A 21,037-nucleotide genomic window follows, 5' to 3' on the forward strand; every position below is an offset into this window, starting at 1 on the left:
GTAATACAGTTTCAAATTCGGTACCGCAAAACCTCCTCTTTCTCTTCTATCTGTAAGCAATTTAAATTTAATTCTAGGCCTTTTTCCCTGCCAAATGAATTTAGATAAAATTTTCTGCCAATCTTTAAATACTTTGTTTCCTCTTATCACCTGAATATTTTGAAATAGAAATAACAACTTTGGAAGTATATTCATCTTAATTGCGGCCATTCTTCCTGACCATGATAATTTTATTCTGTTCCATATATCTAAATCTTTTTTAATTTCTTTCCAGGTTGTTTCATAATTGTCCGTCATTAAATTTATGTTCTTCATAGTTAGCCAAATTCCCAGGTATTTTACTTTTTTTACCGCTTTAATTCCAATTTTAGACTCTAGCTGGTTTTTCATAGCTTCTTCCATGTTCTTCGTCATCATTTTGGTTTTTGATTTATTTAACTTAAAACCCGATAACTTTCCAAATTCTTCTAACAATTACCTTATGGACACTTTTTTGTGGATCTTCTAATGATACCATCAGATCATCAGTGTATGCATTCAGTTTGTATTCTTTTTTTCCAATTTTAATTCCACGTATTTCTGGAGTTGTTCTTATCTTATTTGCTATAATTTCTAGTATCATTATAAATAAAAGAGGTGATAGAGGGCACCCCTGTCTCGTACCCTTTGAAATTTCGAAATAATCAGTTAAATCATTATTAATAATCAATTTTGCTTTCTGGCTTGAGTAAATAGCTTTTATCTCTTCCAGGAAGGCACCCTCTATCCCTACTGTTTCTAGACATCTTACAAGGAATTGCCAAGATACATTATTGAAAGCCTTTTCGGCGTCAATAAAAATTAGTGCCGCAGGTATTTCATTCTTGGCCTCTAGATATTCAATGATGTTAATTATATGTCTTATGTTGTCTTTTAATTGTCTATTGGGTAAGAATCCGACTTGATCTGTATGGATAAGGTTTCTTAAACATTTCTTAAGACGGTTGGCCATTACTTCCGCAAATAATTTATAATCATTATTTAATAATGATATTGGTCTGTAGTTTTTCATATCTAATTTATCTGTGTCAGGCTTAGATATTAATGTAGTCTGGTATCTTCCATGAGTCTGGTATCTTTCCGCCGCTTAAGATGTTATTCGCTACTTCGCACAGCACCGGGGCTAAATATTCCTCTAGAACTTCGTAGTATTTAGCTGAAAGGCCGTCAGGCCCTGGAGCCTTTCCTAATTTCATTCTTTTTATCGCATCCTGGATTTCTTCAATTTTTATAGGATTATTTAATTGTGTTATTTCTTCTTCTGTTAATCCTTTTAGTCTATTTTCTTCTAAATATTTCTTTATTTCTGTGCTGTCTTCTTTTTCTCTTTTATAAAATTTCCCATAAAATTTGATGAAATTTTCCTTTATTTTCTTAGGTTCTTCCACAATTTGCTCTTCTATTCTTAATTTGTTGATCATATTTTGTTTTTTGTTTTTTCGTAATTGCCACGCTAATAATTTTCCGGTTTTATTTGCTAATTTGCTAATAAGAATTTTTGCTTCCATATCTTGATTCTCCATTCTACTTCTTGGCCTACTAAATTTGAGTATTGTGTTTGTTTAACCTGCTCCTCAGTTGGATTTATTGCTAGTTTTCTTTCGCAATCTCTTAATTGATTGAGTATTTCTTCTTTTTTTTTTCTCTTAACCTTTTCCTATGGCTGTTCTGATTAATTAAAAATCCTCTTAACACTGCCTTACTGGCATCCCAAACTATCTCTATATTAGTCTCTTTATTTAAATTCATCTCAAAATATTCTTTTAACGTTCTTTTGGCCTTCTCAATTATTTCCTCATTTTCAAAAAGATAATCGTTCATTCTCCATCTGTATGTTCCTTGTAATCTGCTTTTTATCCCCAACGTTACTGAGCTATGATCTGAAAGAGTTCTGGGTTGGATTTCACATTTAAGTGCTCTTAATGTTAATTCTCTTGAGACCCATATTTGATCCAACCTGGCCCAACTTTGGTATGGTTCTGACAGGTGTGTATATTGTTTCGTTGTTGGATTTTTATGTCTCCAGATGTCTATCAGATCTAGATTTTCCACCAGATTATTAAATGTTCTTGGTAATTTCCCCTGCTTAAGTTTTCTTCTTTTCACGCTTCTATCTAATTCAGGTGTTGGCACGGCATTCAAATCTCCAAGTAAAATCACCTTATGATCCTCCAATTCTGTTAGCATTTGTTCGAATTTATTAAAGAATTCAGCTTTATTAATATTTGGTGCATAGACATTTATAACGTTAATCTTTTCTCCCTGGTGGTTGATTTGTACTCCTAAGATCCTTCCTGCTGCTTTGCCAGTGAGTCTTGGGGAGGACCGCTCCTCCTGCAAGCCCATTCTCCACCTTGGGCCTGGAGGCGGGCCCCATACTCCACCTCAGCATATAAGGCTCCAAGGAGGCCTTGGGACATTGCTGCTGCAACTTGGCCTGTGAGTCTTGGGGATGACCGCTCCCCCTGCAAGCCCATTCTCCACCTTTGGCCTGGGGGTGGGCCCCATACTCCACCTCAGCATATAAGGCTCCAAGGAGGCCTCAGGACATTGCTGCCGCCGCTTCGCCGTAAGTTTGTGGGGATGGCTCTTCCCCCTGCAAGCCCATTCTCCACCTTGGGCCTGGGGGCGGGGCCCACACTCACCACCGCCACAACTTAAGGACACTGGTGCTGCAGCAGCAAATGTTTAACATGTTTTTATATTTTTTTAAGTGTTTTAAAAGTGTTTTTACTTTTTACTTTGTTGTACCACCATAAACAGTGGTTTTTATTCATTTTTTATTTTGTTTTGTTTTATTTTGGGTTGGGGTGGGATAGTTGTTGAGTGGGGTGGGGATTGGTTTTGTTTTGGTGTAATTGTTTTTTGTTTGTTTGCTTTTATATTTTGTAAATGGAGGCGAGTATGAAGCTTGGGATTCCTACTGTGGAGGGGCGAGGGAGGTATGGCGGTGGGGGCAGATGTCATAGGCGAAGGGGATCGAGATACGGATATGCTCGTACCCCTTCCAATCTGTGCCCCATCCCGAGGGACAAGGGTAGGGTGAGCGAGGATTACTCACCTCTGTCGCTAGTGTTGTGCAATGCCAGGTCTATAGGCAACAAAACCGCCACCCTGCGAGATTTCTTCACCTCGCAGGGGGTTGACCTGGCTTGTGTGACGGAGACCTGGGTGCGTGAAGGGGAAACTGTTACCTGACGAGAGATTGTGCCCCCGGGTTTCTCCGTCCTCCACCAGTCACGGATTGTGGGCCGGGGGGGAGGGGTGGCATTATTAATCCGGGAAGATTGTTCTTTCAGGGCTCTGCCATCGCCATCGATCCCCGGCATTGAATGTGTTGGCCTAGTGTGGGGCTCCAAGGTGAGCTTGGCTGTCTGGCTGGTGTACCGGCCACCTAGCGCACCAGCAACCACCCTGTCAGGCCTGCTGGAGGCGGTGGCCGGCTGGGCCTTGGAGTTCCCATACCTATTGGTATTGGGGGACTTCAACACCCATGCTGATGCCACTCCCTCCTCACAGGCTCTGGACCTGGTGTCTTCCATGGCGACACTAGGGCTCTCCCAGTTTGTTTCGGGCCCCACACATCAAGCAGGCCACACGCTGGATTTGATCTTTGGCATTGGTATAGATGTGATCATGTTTCCTTCGATGAAGGTGCCATGGTCTGATCACTAAGCTCTGAAAGCCAGGATTGACTTTCCACCCCCACCCTGCTTAGGTGGCGAGCCGATTTGGGCTCGCCCGCAGAGGCTGATGGACCCTGATAGATCCCGTCAGGTCTTGCGGGACCCTTCTCCCCCTGGCGACTCATTGACTGAGCTTGTTGAGGGCTGGAATACCCAGCTCCTGGCAGCCATCCATGAGATTGCACCTAAGAGCCCTCTGCGACCCCGCAGAAACCGGGCTACCTGGTTTACCGAGGAGCTCTGGAAAATGAAGCGGGACCTCAGACGGCTAGAGCGAGTATGGCGGAGTGCCCGTGACAGAGCTTCAAGAACATCTTATAGGGTTTTTATGAAAACCTACGAGATGGCAGTGAAGGCCGCTAAGAAGTCCTACTTCTCGGCCTCCATTGCATCCGCTAGCTCTTGCCTGGCGCATTTATTTAGTATAATTCAGTCTTTAACATCCCTCGAAGGACAGCCAAATTTAAATAACAATTTGACACACAGCTGTGAGGCATTTGCGAGCTTTTTTGTGGAGAAGGTCCTGTTGCTCCGCCATGACCTCCCTGCCAATTTGGATACAATAAAGGAACTGGAGGCCCCTCGACTGTCCTCGGGTCCAGTATTGGACCACTTTGACCGGATATCCCCAGCTGATGTGGACAGACTCCTCCGAGCTGGAAAGCCCACCACTTGTCCTCTCGACCCGTGCCCTTCTTGGCTGATTAGAGCGTGTCCAGACGAGGTGCGGGCCCCCCTGGGGGATATTATCAATTTGTCCCTTGGCACCGGGACATTCCCAGGGGAACTGAAAGAGGCAGTGGTGCGCCCGCTCTTAAAGAAAACATCATTAGATCCCTTAGATCTATCCAATTACCACTCGGTTTCGAATCTTCCATTCCTGGGTAAGGTGATTGAGAGAGCGGTTGCTGAACAGCTTGGTAGGTTTCTGGATGAAACATCGGCTCTGGATCCATTCCAGTCCGGCTTCCGCACTGGTCATGGGACCGAGACGGCTCTGGTCGCCCTAACAGATGATCTCCGCAGGCAGCTGGATCGAGGTGGGTCGGGGCTGCTGATTCTTCTAGACCTGTCAACAGCCTTCGACATGGTCAATCACGAACTCCTGGACCACCGCCTTGCCGACGTGGGGATCCAGGGCACAGTCCTTCAATGGCTGCACTCGTTTCTCTCTGGTCGGGGACAGAGGGTGGCGCTTGGGGGGAATTGTCATCGCGCCACTCCTTGGTGTGTGGAGTGCCCCAGGGTGCGATACTCTCCCCGATGCTTTTTAACATCTTTATGCGCCCCCTCGCCCAGCTTGTCCGGAGTTTTGGGCTGGGCTGCCATCAGTATGCTGATGACACCCAACTCTATCTGTTGATGGATGGCCATCCTGACTCGGCCCCAGACATACTATTCAGATGCTTGGAAGCTGTGGCTGGATGGTTACGTGGGAGCCGGTTGAAGTTAAATCCTTCGAAGACAGAGGTCCTCTGGCTGGGACGGGACGATATGGGATTGAGGAGGCAACTCCCATCTCTTGCGGGGGTGCAATTAGTGCCAGCACCGTCCGTTAAGAGTTTGGGTGTAATCTTCGATACCTCCCTCTCCATGGAGGCGCAGATTGCAGCTATAACGAAGGCGGCATTTTTTCATCTCCGCCAAGCTAAGCAGTTGGCTCCTTACCTCTCTCGCCCCGACCTGGCCACTGTGATCCACGCGACGGTCACCTCCAGAATGGATTATTGTAACTCGTTCTACGCGGGGCTGCCCTTGAGACTGACCCAGAAACTCCAGCGGGTGCAGAATGCCGCGGCGAGACTCCTTATGGGGTCTTCGCTGCGAGATCACATGCATCCGGTGCTATACCAGCTGCACTGGCTCCCGGTGGAGTACAGGATTAGGTTTAAGGTGCTGGTTTTAACCTTCAAAGCCCTATACAGCCTAGGACCCTCGTACCTACGGGACCGCCTCTCCTGGTAAGCCCCACAGAGGAACTTACGGTCTTCAAATAAAAACATCTTGAAGGTCCCAGGCCACAGAGAGGTTAGGCTGGCTTCAACTAGAGCCAGGGCTTTTTCGGCTGCGGCTCCAACCTGGTGGAACGCTCTGTCACAAGAGACAAGGGCCCTGCGGGACTTGACATCTTTCTGCAGGGCCTGCAAGACAGAGCTGTTCCACCAGGCCTTTGGTCAGGGCGCAGCCTGACTCCCTCCTTGGCAATCTTTACAAAACTTTAGTTTATGGTTGCCATCAATTTTGATTTTAATTTTTATAATGTTTTTCTAATGTTGCACTATTTTAGTGTTGTTAGCCGCCCTGAGCCCGGCTTTGGCTGGGGAGGGCGGGATATAATTTTATTTTATTTATTATTATTATTATTATTATTATTATTATTATTATTATTATTATTATTATTATTATTCCTTCATCGTCCTTACATATTAATATTGGGTCCCATTTCTCCTTCACGTATATCACAACTCCTCTTTTTTTATTAGTGTCTGAATTAACAAACTCTACCCCCAACCTTTTATTTGCTAGTATATGTTTGTATTTTTTTGCCATGTGTGTTTCCTGAAAACAGATCACATCATAATTTTTATTCTTTAACACCTTTTGAATTTTATTCCTTTTAGATTTTTCGTTCAGACCATTTACATTCCAGGACAGAACCTTTAACGAGATTATATTGTTTGACTTTAATTTATATTCTAGTTGACCTCTTCTCCGTTAACTCTTCTTCTTCCTCCTCCTCTTCTTCTTCTCCTCCTGCTGCTCCTTCCTCTTCCACTTCCTCTTCTTCCTCTTCTCTCTCTCTTGCTTCTCTGTGTTTTTTGCCTTCTTTTCCTTCCTCCTTTCTGTATATCTCCCTCCTCCTCCGTACCTTTCTTCCCCTTTTCCTAGCTCCTTCTCATATCTGCCCCCAAAATTTTCTGCTTCTTGTGTATCTGTCAATCTGAATATTTTATCTTTATAATAGAAGGTAATTCCTTCGGGGAACTCCCATCTATATTGTATATTGTTTCTCTGTAAGACACTTACTATTTGTCGGTATCCTTGTCTTTTACGCAAAAGTCTAATTGGTATTTCTTTGTATATAATAATTGTTCTGTTTTCAATTATTATTTTTTTTCCGGTAACTTGTTCTTAATATCATATTTTTCATCTCAATTGAGTTGAAAATCATCAAACAATCACCAGGAGATTTTTTTAGTTTGAGCTGCTGGGATTTCACCCTTATTCTAAATGCACTTTCTACAGTACAGGCTACTTCTTCCTCTTTTATTTCCAACCATTTTGCTAATTCTCTTATCATTTTTTCTTTTATATTCTCATGGATTTCTTCTTCTACTCCTCTGAATTTTAAACTGAATTGTTTCTGACGCATTTCTGTCATAGCTAAGCTATCCTCAATCTGTTCTTGTGATTTGTTCAAATCTCTTATTTCCTCCTTCATTTTTTCTGTCTCCCTTTTATGTTCCTTCATTTCTTTTTGAATTTTCTTGTTTGATTCCTCTATTACTTTTGATCTAACTGATAGGTCTTGTATTTTATTAGTGAGTTCTCCCACAGCTCCTTCAATTTTTTTATCTATCTGTTCCTGCACCTCTCCTAATTTACTTTCCATATGCAATTCACTCTGTTTAAATTCCTCTTTGATCTTTAACCACAATATGTCTAGGTCTTTAATTTCCTCTTGTTGTGAGGCCTTTCTGTCTCCAGGAGTCCCTCCTACCTTTTTTCCGTTTTTCCCTGACATTTTGTGATTATTTACACAATAATCTGTGTTAATTTTCTGTCTCTCCCCTGAGGGGCGCACAATCTTTTAAAGTCCACATAGATTGATGGGAGAGCAGTAGTTCCTTTTAAAAAAATAAATAATTAAATAATTAATTAATGTTCAGTTCCGATTTCTTTTAATTTCTTTAATCTTCCACCACTTGCCGGTTTAATCCGTCACTTGTAAAGGATATTCTCTCTAAACGGAGCAATGAGGCTGCAGAGGGACGGCAGGGCACAGGAGGGCTCTGAGCCACGAGCGCAGTGAAAACCAGTAAAAAAGTTTTTTAAAAGGCTGCTGGGGACAGGAGGGCACAGGATGAGGGAGAGGGGGAAATTACGATTCTCCCAGCGTCTCAGCTGATCCGCTGAGCAGGACTTGGGTTGCAGGGGATTCGCCATTAGCTGCGTAAAGCAGCAAAGAGGGAGAGGAAAGGAGCTGCTTACACTGCTGTAAGTGGCTGCTGTCTGGTTGGCTACTTTAAAGCAACAGTGCTCTTTCCCTCCCCCCTCCCCGCTCAGCTCGCCGAAAAGCTCCTTTTCCACACACCCCACCGAGCTCCTTCTCCCCTTAAACCCCTCCCCTGCATCATTAGCAGCATCCTTCTCCACACACCCCATGCGTGTTCCTTCTCCCCATACACCCCTCTCCTGCATCATTAGCAGCATCCTTCTCCACACACCCCACGCGTGCTCCTTGTCCTTTGAATGCTTTTCCTTCCCTCCCCACTTAAAACGTGGTTACAAAGCACGGATCCACATGGATCCTCAGGATTTTTGCACTGGGTCACCCCAAATTCACCATCAGATCACATAGCATATCCATGGCTACAGCCTGCACCAAAAAACACACACGCATGGGGCTGCAATGGCGCAAAAATGTGGTTACAAAGCATGGATCCACATGGATCCTCAGGACTTTTGCATTGGGCTACCCCAAACTCACCGTCAGATCACATCTGTGGCCACAGCATGAACCACAAAAATCATACATTCACTGTTTCGTTTAGAATATTTTTTTCTTGTTTTCCTCCTCTAAAAACTACGTGCGTATTATGGTCAGGTGTGTGTTATAGAGCGAAAAATACGGTAAGTCCAGTTTTTCAGTAGTAAGGGTCGAAAGAGTACCCAAGATCATTGCAGTCAAATATAACCTTTTTTCTTAGGCAGTTCTTATTTAAAAGAGAAGAGACGTTTCTGCCAATCTTCCCTTATTCTTGTCTTTACTGTAACTTTGTTGTTTTTAACGTAGCTTCCAAGCTTCCCCTGTTTTCTTTTAAATTAAACTTCTACTAGTCGTTTCAAGCTGCTCTTTCAATCAGCTCTGTGGTTATTACGTTTCTAATTATCTCTCTCACCGAGAGGGAACAACAAAGTCTCTGAATAGTCCTTAATCTGTTGCTTTGTTTTACAAATTCAAAAGTCTATTTGCCTTGACAGAAGCTGTACATAACAGGGCTTTTGTTATGTACTGGCTTTCAGGTTAATTTAATAAAGTGTTCCCAGTATATCTGGGAAACTAAGTTCAACAAGCTGTTCTATGTATAACTAGCAAGTTGGTATCTCCTAACATTTAATTTACCCCTGCTCAGAGTAAATGTATTGAAATTGTAGGGCATGACTTACTTCGGTCCATTACTTTTAAATGGATCTGCTCTAGAACTCAGTTGTCTAGAAACCTTTGTTAACGGAGAAATCCGAGGGCGCCCTTGGACAAAAGACAAGGACACCAACCAGGAATATTGGAGCAAAACAGCAGCCAGTAGGCTTGGTCTTTATTGAAACTGTTGCGACAGGACACCCACTCACAGCAAGACGAAGTAAGATGGAAGCCCCAGACAAAAGAAGACCCCAACTCTTATTAGCTCCTAATCCTCCATGCTACACCCCTAAGACTACATCATAACTACATCATGACTACATCATTGATACATCACAAAAAGGAGGGGTTGAGGTGGTAACATGAGTGTCCTGACACCTGTCCTGTTCCTCCTCTTCCCCCCCTTAAGTGTATATTTCAGAGGACAAAGAGGAGTTCACAGTTTCCTGCCCCCAGAGGGAAAGGTTGGCCACCATCCTTTGTTTTAGTCCATACTGAATCCACTTCCACGTGCTGGTTTGTTTTTTTTAATAATTTTTATTGAATGATTTTATGTTACAAAAAACAATACAGCCATACTACCACTAAATATAATTAAGAAATAAAAATTACATGCATTGATATTTAGTTATTTGTTATTTACCGTCTTATTTCCTCCCAAACATTGCATACAACAACACACATATGTGCAGACACCCACACCCGCACACAAAATGATGATAATGACAGTAAATATTTTTCCACTTTTATCTTCCAAAATCTTTTCTTCAACTTTGACTTCCTGTCAAGTCCCTTTGCATATGTTTTATCTTACATTTGAATGTACACAAAACAAACCTTTCTGTATAATTTTTCTAATACATTCTGAAAACATAATAAATCCTTAATTGTTATCCACCTCCTTTTAGTTCCTTTATCACTTGAATGCTAGCATGGAGTCAAAACTATTATGTCAGAGAACTGCCATCGGAGCCAGAGGCGGAGGGAAGGCTCCGGAGGGATGCTGGAGAGGGTCCCAGTAGGGAGAGAGGCAGCCCATCTGCTGGGGAAGTAAATCAGCGTAACACCAGTGGAGAAGGGGGGCAGAAGGGGGAATCGGAGAGGAGGCTCCAGGACTCATCGCCGGAGACCAGCGGGGAGAGCACGGGTACTCCGCTGCCCACACCCTACCTGCGCAGAAGACTTCCGCACAGGGAGAGTAGGAGGAGACTTGGCGTCAAAGAACTTATTTGCTGGAAGAAGTTCAAGAAACGCCCACTGACGGATTCTGCCAGCGATTGAGACAGCCACGGGTGAAAGGCTGTCCAGACAGAAAGGGTTCAATCAGGCAACCTAGCCAGGAGTGGCGGCAACTTACGCACGAGCAACCCCTAGAAGCATTACATATTATTATATTTTTGAACACATCTTCTATAACCATCCCATTTGTCTGCACATTTTTGCTTTGAGATTCCTCTGAGTTTGCTAGTCAATTGAGCCATCTCCACCAATTCCTGTAATTTGATTTGCCAATCTGTTATTTTTGGAGCCTCGTGATCCCTTGGCCACAAGTATACGAGCCACTGCGGTTGCATACAATAATAACTCTCTTAGATTTTTTGGGATCTCTTTACCTATAATACTTAATAGAAATGCCTCCTGTTTTTTAGTAAAAGTTACCCCCATCATCTTTTTTAGTTCATCGTATATTTTCCCCCAATTTTTAAAAATCTTTTCACATGTCCACCACATGTGGATCATGTCACTGTTATTTCCTCCACATCTTCAACAAGCATTCAACAAGTTTTTATACATTCTTGATAATTTGGAAGGAGTGAGGTACCACCTATGAGCCATTTTCATCATGTTCTCTTTTATATTATAGCTGGCTGTAGACTTCCGGGGTCGGCGCCATCGGTAATGGCGGATTCCCTCTAACTCTGAGGGATTTAGCTCCGTGGGAATTGGGTCTTGCCGCTACGGCGAAGCGGGGACCCCTTCAGAAACCACAGGCGGGTGAAGCCTGTGACCGTGGGACTCAGCGGGCACCTTCAGCGCCCCCCCCAATCTGCAAGGGAACCCGATTACGGGCTCCGGAGCAATTATTCGACATGGCATTTTACCCCCACCTACTTCTTCTAAAATGCTCCACACAAGCGTACATGTGAACAAAAATGTAAAAAAAGACGTGGTCATAGCTCAAAAACTTGACCTGATTGTGCAAAACCAATGTGAATTTTGAATTCAGCACATCAGATTCGTCCTAAATCATCTGAAAAAACGCAGACAACAAATTTGTTGTTGACCAGTGATCAGTTGCTGGGAATCGCAGGTAGGGACAGCGCAGCTGCAGTCCAGTTTTGCTTGTGGGCTTCCCACTGGGGCACCTGGTTGGGCACTGTAAGAACAGGAGGCTGGAGAAGGTAGGCCTTTGGCCTGATCCAGCAGGGCTCTTATGGCAAGGGAGTTATTCCCCAAGGGCAATAAGAGATTAACTAACACCCTGACCTTACATTCAGCCTTCTAAGGTACTGTTTTAATTATGGTTCCTGCTCAGAGGTCGCATCCCACATTATCCTCATGCATCCAAGCTGTGTCAATTACACAATACCAGCCAAGGCTCAGTTCAATATTTTACAGTTCAGGGGAGAAATAGCTTGTTTAACTTCTGACACCCCCAGGGGAGGAGAAGCACAAGCAGAGTGAGGTGAAGTCTCTCGTTTGAAAAAAACCTTTTTGCACATTGGCAGGAACTTCCTGCGGCAACCCAGTATTTACAAGCCCATTTGGCTTCCAGCCTCCCCATCCATGAAATTAACTGCAGCAGCTCAAGTCCTTGTAAAATCGCCACATTGAGCAACATGGCACTTGGTGGTGAAAAAACAATCCCTGATGATGAACCCACTTTTTCTTTATAAAAATTGGGTTAGAATTATTAAACTGGCACTTCATTACAAAAACTTTGCCTTCCATGTTTGAAGATGGAGCAAAGAAAAATGTTGAGAAGATGACATTGGCTTAAAGAACAGCCTCTAGGCCAGCGGGTCAACAATTTGCCCTTTAGAGAATCGTACAATAGAGGCATTGCTCACCCCAGAAATGTAGGAAGCTGCCTTAAATTGAGTCAGGCCATTGGTCCATCTAGCTCAGTTCTGTCTAGACTGACTGGCAATGGCTCTCAGGAGTTTCAGGCAGGGAACATTCCCAGCCCTACTTGGATATGCTGGGGACTGAATCTGGGACTTTCTACATGCAAAGCAGGTGCTCTACCACTGGGCTATTGATTTCCCCCTAAACATAAGGAAGATTCTAGTCCTCATGGTTCTGAATCAACAGCCAATTTACACAGGAAGCTGCCTTGTACTGATTCAAACTACTGGTCCAACTAGCTCAGTATTGGATACACTGACTGGAACACTTCGCCAGAGTTTCAGACAGGGTTCTCTCCCAACTCTACCTGGAGATGACAGGGATTGAAGTTGGGACCTTCTGCATGCAAAAGAAATTTTCTACATCTGGGCCATGGCCACTTTAGCAAAAATAATAGGGACTGTCAACTGGTAGTCACAAAACCCAATCCAGTCTACAAATAGTTTCCATCCAATCTGGGGAATTGCACATGTATTCACAGAGAAGCAGTACACTGTAATGGAGAACCTGTGGTTGGACTCCAACTCCCATGAGTCCCAGCCAGCCTGGCCAACAGTCAGGGGTGCTGGGAGTTGTGGTTCACCAACAGCTGTAAGGACCAAAACATAGCTGCCCTGGGGTAGTGGATAAAGAGATTGACTAAGACTAAAAAGGGACGCGGGTGGCGTTGTGGGTTAAACCACAGAGCCTAGGGCTTGCTGATCAGAAGTTCGGTGGTTCGAATCCCCGTGATGAGGTAAGCTCCCATTGCTCGGTCCCAGCTCCTGCCAACCTACCAGTTCAAAACCACGTCAAAGTGCAAGTAGATAAATAGGTACCGCTCTGGCGGGAAGGTAAACGGCATTTCCATGCGCTGCTCTGCTTCACCAGAAGCGGCTTTGTCATGCTGGCCACATGACCCGGAAGCTGTACGCTGGCTCCCTCGGCCAGTAAAGTGAGATGAGCGCCACAACCCCAGAGTCGTCCGCAACTGGACCTAATGGTCAGGGGTCCCTTTACCTTTACCTTTTTAAGACTAAGGAAACCCAGGTTCTAATATCCAAAGACATGAAACTCACAGGGTTGCCTTGGGCCACTCACCATATCTCAGCCTAATCTACTTGACAGGGCTCTTGGGGAAGTAAAAAGAGGAGAGGAAGAGATAAGATATTCATATACACTGTCCAAAGCTCTTACCAAAACAGTTCCAAGCAAACACGCTTAACTTCTGAGAAGAGAGCAACTAGCAGCAGAGAATGCTTGCTAAAGATTGGAGCAGCTTACGTGACATCTCTAACTGGAACAGGTACCATTACCTGCTGGGGACCATGGGGTTTGGAACATCCTCTGCCTCCCTAGCAGGCATTTATAATTTCCCCCTGGCTCCCAAAGCTCTGACCCCCTTGCCCTATCAAGGATCCTACCTGAAGTTGAGCTTCACTTTTTGGGTCCAAAGGCCTCTTATAGAGCAGGTGCAGATATTCATCGCTGTGAGCACGCATGTCCTTCTGTCTTGCTTCTTCCTGTTACGATAATGAAGCAATGCAGCTGCAAAGTCCTAGCTTGAAGTGTAAACATGATGGGAATGTTGGGACTGCTGTGGGAACAGAGGGGCAGTCATTTCACAGTGCGCAGCACCGGAATTACCTCACAGTGTAATATGAGCTGTACAGGATGTACAGGGAGTGTTTGTTATAACACTGCTGGAGTATGGAGAGAGCAGTCAAGTTTTCTGTAATGCTGCAAAGACAGAAATAAAAGCATGGAAATACGTTTCTGTCTATCTCTTTCCCCTGCCTGGGGGAGGCAGGAAAGAGGGGTGTGTTCTTCTCACATTTGAGAAGAATCGCCGATCGAGACCTTGCCTGCGTCTGCTGGGGAATACAGCCAGGGAGGTCAACAGGAATTCAAGCTGGGTGCCTGGACTGCCTCCAGCTTCTCGTGAGAAGGGCTTGAAATTCCAACACTTCCAGCCCTGCAAACCCCTCCAGCAGGCTTGTCTTCAGGAGGCTAAAGTCTGCATGAAGGGACTACAAGAAAAGAACAAAGGGAGAGGAAGACCCACCAGGAAGTAGGTGGAACTCTTTGGCACAAAACACATATGTGGCTTTTCCACAGAAATGTTAATTCATCAGGTCTGGAAGAAAGCTATACTGGGGCAACAACACAGTTCAGCAGCACAAACTGCTGCCACAAACAGGATTCTACATTTCAGGGGCAGGGGTGGTGGGACCTAACGAATCACAAGGCTTCTACAAGCCGGTCTGCATCCCAATTCCCTGTTCATTTCTTTTTTAAATTTTTGGCATCTGTATGCCAACCCATAACCATAGCTAAACTAATTAGACAAAACAAAGCACTTAAAAAAACAAAACCCCAACATAAATAGAACAAAAACAGTGGCAACAATAACATTCGCACCCTGCCCCATTATATATTATTGAAATGAAGAAAGCCTGGGCTAGAAGGTAACCAGGGTGGATTTGGGTGAGAAGGACTGATGGTGCCATTCAGTTCTGGTACACAACATTAAAGAAAACTAAGCCTAGGGATTTGTCCTTAAGTGTGTGCCTTTCGCAAATGTTCTGTTTGAATATCAGGATTCTAGCAAAAGCAACAACAGATCTTGGAAGCCTGTCCTCCCCTGGTCTAGAGGCTTCAACTGTGGCAAACTGTTTGCTTGATGCTGTCTTTATTTTATTTTCAGTCCTAGCTCAAAACCAGACATTTTACTCCCACTGGAATTTTTAAGTGGCTTGCTGTGGATTTTTGCTCTAAAGTCGTTCTGAGAAGTTTGAACAAGAAGTAGCTTAAAATCATCCAATAAATATATATGATTTGCCAAAAGAATAAAACCCAAACAGCCTTCAGACCATGGTTTCCAAGGCAGTCACAAATTATGGTTATCAGTTCAGACATGGTACTAAGCTTCTTTAACCAGAAGATGGAACTATGCTGTACAGTGGTACCTCGGTTTACAGACGCTTCAGGTTACAGACTTCACTAACCCAGAAATAGTACCTCAGGTTAAGAACTTTGCTTCAGGAAGAGAAAATCACGTGGCGGCAGCGCGGGAGGCCCCATTAGCTAAAGTGGTACCTCAGGTTAAGAACAGTTTCAGGTTAAGAATGGACCTCCAGAACGAATTATGTTCTTAACCCGAGGTACCACTGTATGCACATTTCTGTCATCTTACTTTTGTCTCTAGCTCAAAAAAGGTTTGTGGGGCGGTTCCCCAAAACCCAGCAAACCTATTTACCGGAGGCAACACAATGGAGAGAGTATGTCTCCTTCAGGAACACCAAACCCCCTTTCAAACTTCCTCCTCAAGAGTGCAATCTGATGGGAATAGGATAAGTATGATAAATAAGGAAAATACGTGTGGCATGCAGCCAAGGGTGAAGTGGTCTATTAAGGCACAGCATATTGTTTTCAGCAAATGAAAACATACACTCAATTACGAAACAATGGAGTGAACTAACTACTGTATTTAATAAGTGGGACTTGAGGGGCGGCAGGAATCAGAAGGCCATTTCAAACCACTCACTGTGCTTTATGATACTGATTTGGCAACTGTTTCAGGCAAAGCTGAAAATAAAATATATACACCACACAATGAAGAATACAACACCCACCTTGAATTACCAGGGCTACCAAACAGAGCAGACATGGTTAGGATTACACAGAAAATGTCACCGTCTCAGCAATAGTAATACCACCATAATCATCCCATGCAATCAACAGAATGAGAAGTTCTTCAATTTGTAAAAACCAGGACCTAACAAGTAACCCACTCTCAACCCTGAGCTAATTGAGCATGAAGGAAAACTTGGTTCTCAACTGGAGGCTACATCCTCCCCCAAATCCTCTTACCTCTGTTGTCTCTTTGATCTCCAAAAGGAAAGTGTGAAGGTCGTTTGACTCCACCCTCAACATCTCCTCCTCTTCCTCGGTGCCCACTTCGATGGCAGCTTTGGCTGTCCTGCCTTTCAGCTCTTCCATCTCCTTCTGGAAATGTGCAATCTACAGCAGTGTTTCCCAACCTTTTTTGGGCAAAGGCACACTTGTTTCATGAAAAAAATCTCGAGACACACCACCATTAGAAAATGTTTAAAAAATTAACTCTGTGCCTATATTGACTATATATAAAGTAACTCTCTTTAATAGGAATCAAATAAACACAAAGAAAGTATTTTATAATTACTTTATTATGAAATAGTAAGTAAACAGAAATATGAAAAATTATAAAATACTTTATTCAGTGCGCAACCTGGGCCTGTTTGGCTGAACACAAAGCTGATATTCTGGCTGGAATCGAAGAAAGACACACACGTAGCTCTTCGTCAACAGCTCTCAGTCTCTCTCTGTGTAGAGTACAGAAGACTCTCAGCTTCAAAAAATCACCTTCCAAGTTGTGGAGGGAGAGGAGAACAATGACGGGGTGAAACTAGCAGCCTCATCCTCATAGCTCCCCTCCCCCCCCCCCAGCAATGTGTTTCCTAAATTTAAGGCTTGGTTAGGATTGCCATGTGAGACATTTTAAACAGGGGCAAGTACCTTCTCAACAGCTCCTTTGAATGGTAATCTTCAGAGATAAAGACCATCCTTTCAATATAAGAACTAAGAACCAGGGGGAAGAAGTTAGTATTTATTAACCAATGTGACGTAAAGGCCTCAATTTTGGGTTTGTGACATTACAAGCCGTCAACTTTTTACCGCATCAACACAACCAGAACAACAGAACCGGGTAGCACCGTTGAGTCCCAACAAATTTATGATGGCATCAGCTTTTGGCTGCCAGCCTGGAATTCCAAACAGCAGGTTACCGCTTTTCTCCTTCTCACCGCGGAGGGCTGACCTGCGCGCTGGAGCAGGAATTCAACAGATGGGTCCGCAGGGGCGGGATAATCATAATCAAACCGATACCGGCTGCACGTCGTTAATGCCCCAATCGCTCGCATGCACACACTGCAAAATTAAGACGGCGCTGTTAATCCTTGCCCAGAAGGTCGCAGGCATCCCGAGACCCTTCGCTTTTGCCCTTCAACCGGGTACCCTGAGCCTGACTGCGCGCAACCCCCCCCCCCCAATTCAGTAACGCTCCCTCCCATGGACGGTTTTGCAGGCCGCTCCTACTCCGAGGCAAGTCCCAGCGACTTCCTTCCGAGAAAGTGCACTTCTTGCAGCCGGGTCCCAGGCCCAAGCTGGGCGGGCGAAACCCCGACGGATGCCGGCCTGAGGCGCGCCTAACTCTGCCCCGCCGCAGGGTTGAGGCCTAGCCCTCCTCCAACTGCCCTGCTCCCTGTGCCCGTTTCCTCCGAGGTAAGTGGCTCCAGTGGAGCTGCCTCCCGCCGCGCGCGGACTGGGTGCCCCGGGAAGGCGCAGCGGCGCCCCGACCGCCCCTCTCCGCCTGCGCTCGCTCCTCAGCCGGGCCAGCGGAGCACCGCCTGCCCAGCGCCCGCCACCCAATCGCGCGTCCTGGCGGCGGGAGGAGGGGGCGGCGTCGGCGCCCAGAGCCTGTGAGCCGAGGCGATGTGGGCCGGGCCTAAGCGCTGCCTCTGCCGTCGTTGCTGCCGCTGCTGCCGCTGCCGCCATGATGCTTGTTTGCTTTCAATGAGTGTGCCCTCCCACGGCACACCAGGCAACGTCTCGCGGCACACTAGTGTGCCGCGGAACACCGGTTGGGAAACACTGATCTACAGGAACAAGTTCAGTAGTTCATGCATGTTAAATGACGACACACCCAACCGTTGAGAGCTCAGGTTGGAGAAGAACAGTACAGACAGCAAACATGTTGCCCATCAGATGTTGTTGGACTACAACTCCCATCATCCTCTGACCATTGATGAACGTTGAAGTCGAACTTCATATGGAGCCCAGGTTCAAAGAAAGGTGACCCGGGGAGGAGCAGTACATCATAGCTCCAGAAAGCCTCACCTCCTCCCTGATTCCTATGATGACAGGATCTGAATTCTTCCACTGGTGAGCCTGTTTCTCCTCCCCAGCAGTGGGTGGTTGCTGCTGGCCCTGCAAGGCACAAATGCTTTATTATTGTTTGATGGGGAATTTTAGAACTAAAATGTTCTGCTATGAGAGATAAAACAAGAAAACTTCTGAACATATTAAAGGAAGAGAGGGAGGAAGGGGGGACCGTGTGTGTTGAAAGCAAAACACAAGTAAATAAAGTTTGTAATTTGCTTGTCTATAAGGGGGGGTCTGACAATAATGGTACAAAAAATTAATACTAAGGACAAGAAAAATTAAGCCTCCCCAAAATTAAAACCTGCCCCCCATAAAACTCCTAAGCAACCCCCACCCCATCCCCCAACAGTGTTTAGGCACCCTGAGCCACATATCCACCAGGAGTCACAGGTAAAATGTCTTCCTTGCTAAATAACCACCTAATATGCACAGGAACACACTCTTGGGGTTCACTCACATAACTGAATGTCTCCCTTTACCAAATCTGCTCAGAGACTCCTTCAATCTTCCAGAGAGAAGCTGTGTGAGATAGAAGCAGCTATGTTCACGTAGTAAGCTTTGTCTGATTTGATCCTTGTTTTTGAGGTGGAACAATATGTTTCCTGTCAAGGACAGACAGGTCAGCTTCTAATTACCTGGGAAGGGCTCACTTTTGAAACAGCTGAGGAAATCTTGGCTGTTTTCTGGAGCATGGAAGCTGGAAGAGCACTCTGAGAAGGACGCTCCACTAAGAGTCCAAAAAGAAACAAAATCACTCATAGACTCATGAATTTCAAAGATAACAGGATTTGGTAAGTGTAGTTATCTGCTTTCAGGAAAATTAAGTTTATATGTTTTTATGTACTGTATTTTTCACCCCATAGGGCGCACCAGCCAATGGACGCACCTAGTTTTTTGGGGGGGAAATAAAGGGGGGAAATTTATTTCCGACCCCAGCCCCCAGAACAGGCTGCTATCCGCAAGCCTAGGGAGCCCGGCGGGAACTCCCGCGGAGCTCCCAAGGCTTGCGGATAGCTTCCTGAAGCCTGGAGAGTGAGAGGAGTCGGTGCGCACCGACCCCTCTCACTCTCCAGGCTTCAGCGAAAGCCTGCATTCACCCCATAGGACGCACACACATTTCCCCTTCATTTTTGGAGGGGAAAAAGTGCGTCCTATAGGGCGAAAAATATGGTAGTTTCCATATAGCTGTTTTTAAGGTTGTGTTTTAGTTTTAATGACATGCTGTTTGTTTTTTTAGACTGAAAGCTGATTAGAAGATTTTTGAAATATTAAGCAGTAGATCAGAGCTCTCCAAACTGTGTGTTGTGGCAGCTGCAGTTTGTAGGTGTGTCATGCAAATGCTCCCCATGCTTCTCCCAGGGCTGGAAAGGGGTTAGTTTAACCTCCAGTTTGCTAGTAAAAAAATGAATTACTGTGTTGTGAAATGATGCATGTCTAAAAAGTGTGTCACCAACATGTAAAGTTTGGAAAGCTCTGCAGTAGATAAGAAAGAGCAAGAAAGAGCAGACCACCATGGCAAAGAGAGCTCTAAGCACACATGTGACCATTCCAGAAAGGAGGAAACACAGACAGGCAGTAAAAAATAAAATCTGTGTGGCAGCAATAGACATTTTCAGCAAAAAGAACTGACCACTGTAGGATGTTGAAATGCCAAACTTCCATTTTTGTACAAAGTTTATAGTCCTCAATCCCTGTTTCTCATACTAATCCACATGTAATGCAGTCACAACTACATATGAGGTTTTATCAGCAGAAAAGGGGGGAAAGGGAGAGGGGATATACCTGCTGAAGAGACTGGGGTGGAAGCCTTGATTGGCACTGCAGGAGGGGTGCCCAGCACAGTGGACTGACCCACAGTCCCAGCAGGTGAGAAGGAGAACATACTGGAGCTTTGGCCACTGTTGGCAGCTTGTATAGAAGATTCAGCAGCAGTGAACCTGGGGAGGGAGGGAGAATAGAAGAATTCATGCTCTTGGGACTTGGAATCTTCATGGTACGGGCCTTTTGCAGGTGACTGTTACCCGTAGCTGCATGCAGGGTGCCCTTGGTCACACCCTGTGCCATCAGCACTCTGCAAGAGCAGTGGAAAACCTCTGTCCCACAAATGTATTGAAAAATAGCTGCACTATATATTTAAAGCGGTACCAATAGTCAGGACTTCTCCAAAATAACCCAGGGAGCTGTTGCTTGTTAAGCCTGCTGAGATAGGTTAAAGGTAAAGGTAAAGGGACCCCTGACCATTAGATCCAGTCGTGGACGACTCTGGGGTTGCGGCGCTCATCTTGCTTTATTGGCCGAGGGAGCTGGCGTACAGCTTCTGGGTCATGTGGCCAACATGACTAAGCCACTTCTGGCAAACCAGAACAGTGCACAGAAACACCGTTTACCTTCCCGCCATTTATCTACTTGCACTTTGGCGTGCTTTCGAACTGTGTGGAGGTAACGTTTCACTTGTGCTGAGGCACACCTCGCACCAGGCATGCAACAGTGTGCCAAGGAGCATCGCGCCCACGCTCCTTGAACTCCTGGCTCTTGGCTAGAAAACATGGTTTCCCCCCTGATTGTTTGTCCTCTCACAGATTTGGTTACTAGACATAACACTTGGCTGGAGCATGACCAGGGACGCAGATGTAATCAAGTATCGGGGAACATTTTAGGAAAACACCTGCTAACACGTGTATTTGATAACGCTGGAAATGTGCTTGGATGTTAATACGTCACATGGTTTCACTACTGTTTCCAACTGTTGACTTCTGCTAATAAAAAGAGGCTCTGCGAAGCTTGCTCTTGAGCTTGCTCATGCACAGCTCACTGCATTCAACCTCCTGTCGTTCTCCATTATTCCTACATGTGGCGC

The 21,037-nt window shown here is 45.1% G+C and overlaps 2 protein-coding genes across 2 annotated transcripts in view; both read right to left on the reverse strand.

Moving 5' to 3' along the window:
• The window catches only part of LOC309361211 (nuclear pore complex protein Nup214-like), a gene marked incomplete at its 5' end in the record, with an annotated part of 49,298 nt that extends 28,615 nt beyond the window's left edge, over positions 1–20,683 (reverse strand). The window contains 7 exons of the mRNA XM_081896143.1: positions 13,623–13,717; positions 14,165–14,228; positions 16,072–16,221; positions 18,136–18,225; positions 18,816–18,907; positions 19,963–20,117; positions 20,655–20,683. Coding sequence (XP_081752269.1) covers positions 13,623–13,717; positions 14,165–14,228; positions 16,072–16,221; positions 18,136–18,225; positions 18,816–18,907; positions 19,963–20,117; positions 20,655–20,683 — 675 coding nt within the window. The remainder of the gene's footprint in view (positions 1–13,622; positions 13,718–14,164; positions 14,229–16,071; positions 16,222–18,135; positions 18,226–18,815; positions 18,908–19,962; positions 20,118–20,654) is intronic.
• Positions 1–21,037, reverse strand: part of LOC309361268 (uncharacterized protein) — a gene marked incomplete at its 3' end in the record, with an annotated part of 324,188 nt that overhangs the window by 288,235 nt on the left and 14,916 nt on the right. The gene's annotated exons all lie outside the window — the stretch shown is intronic.

This window comes from Podarcis melisellensis (assembly GCF_964234715.1).
Source record: "Podarcis melisellensis genome assembly, chromosome: W".
NCBI lineage: Eukaryota > Metazoa > Chordata > Lepidosauria > Squamata > Lacertidae > Podarcis > Podarcis melisellensis.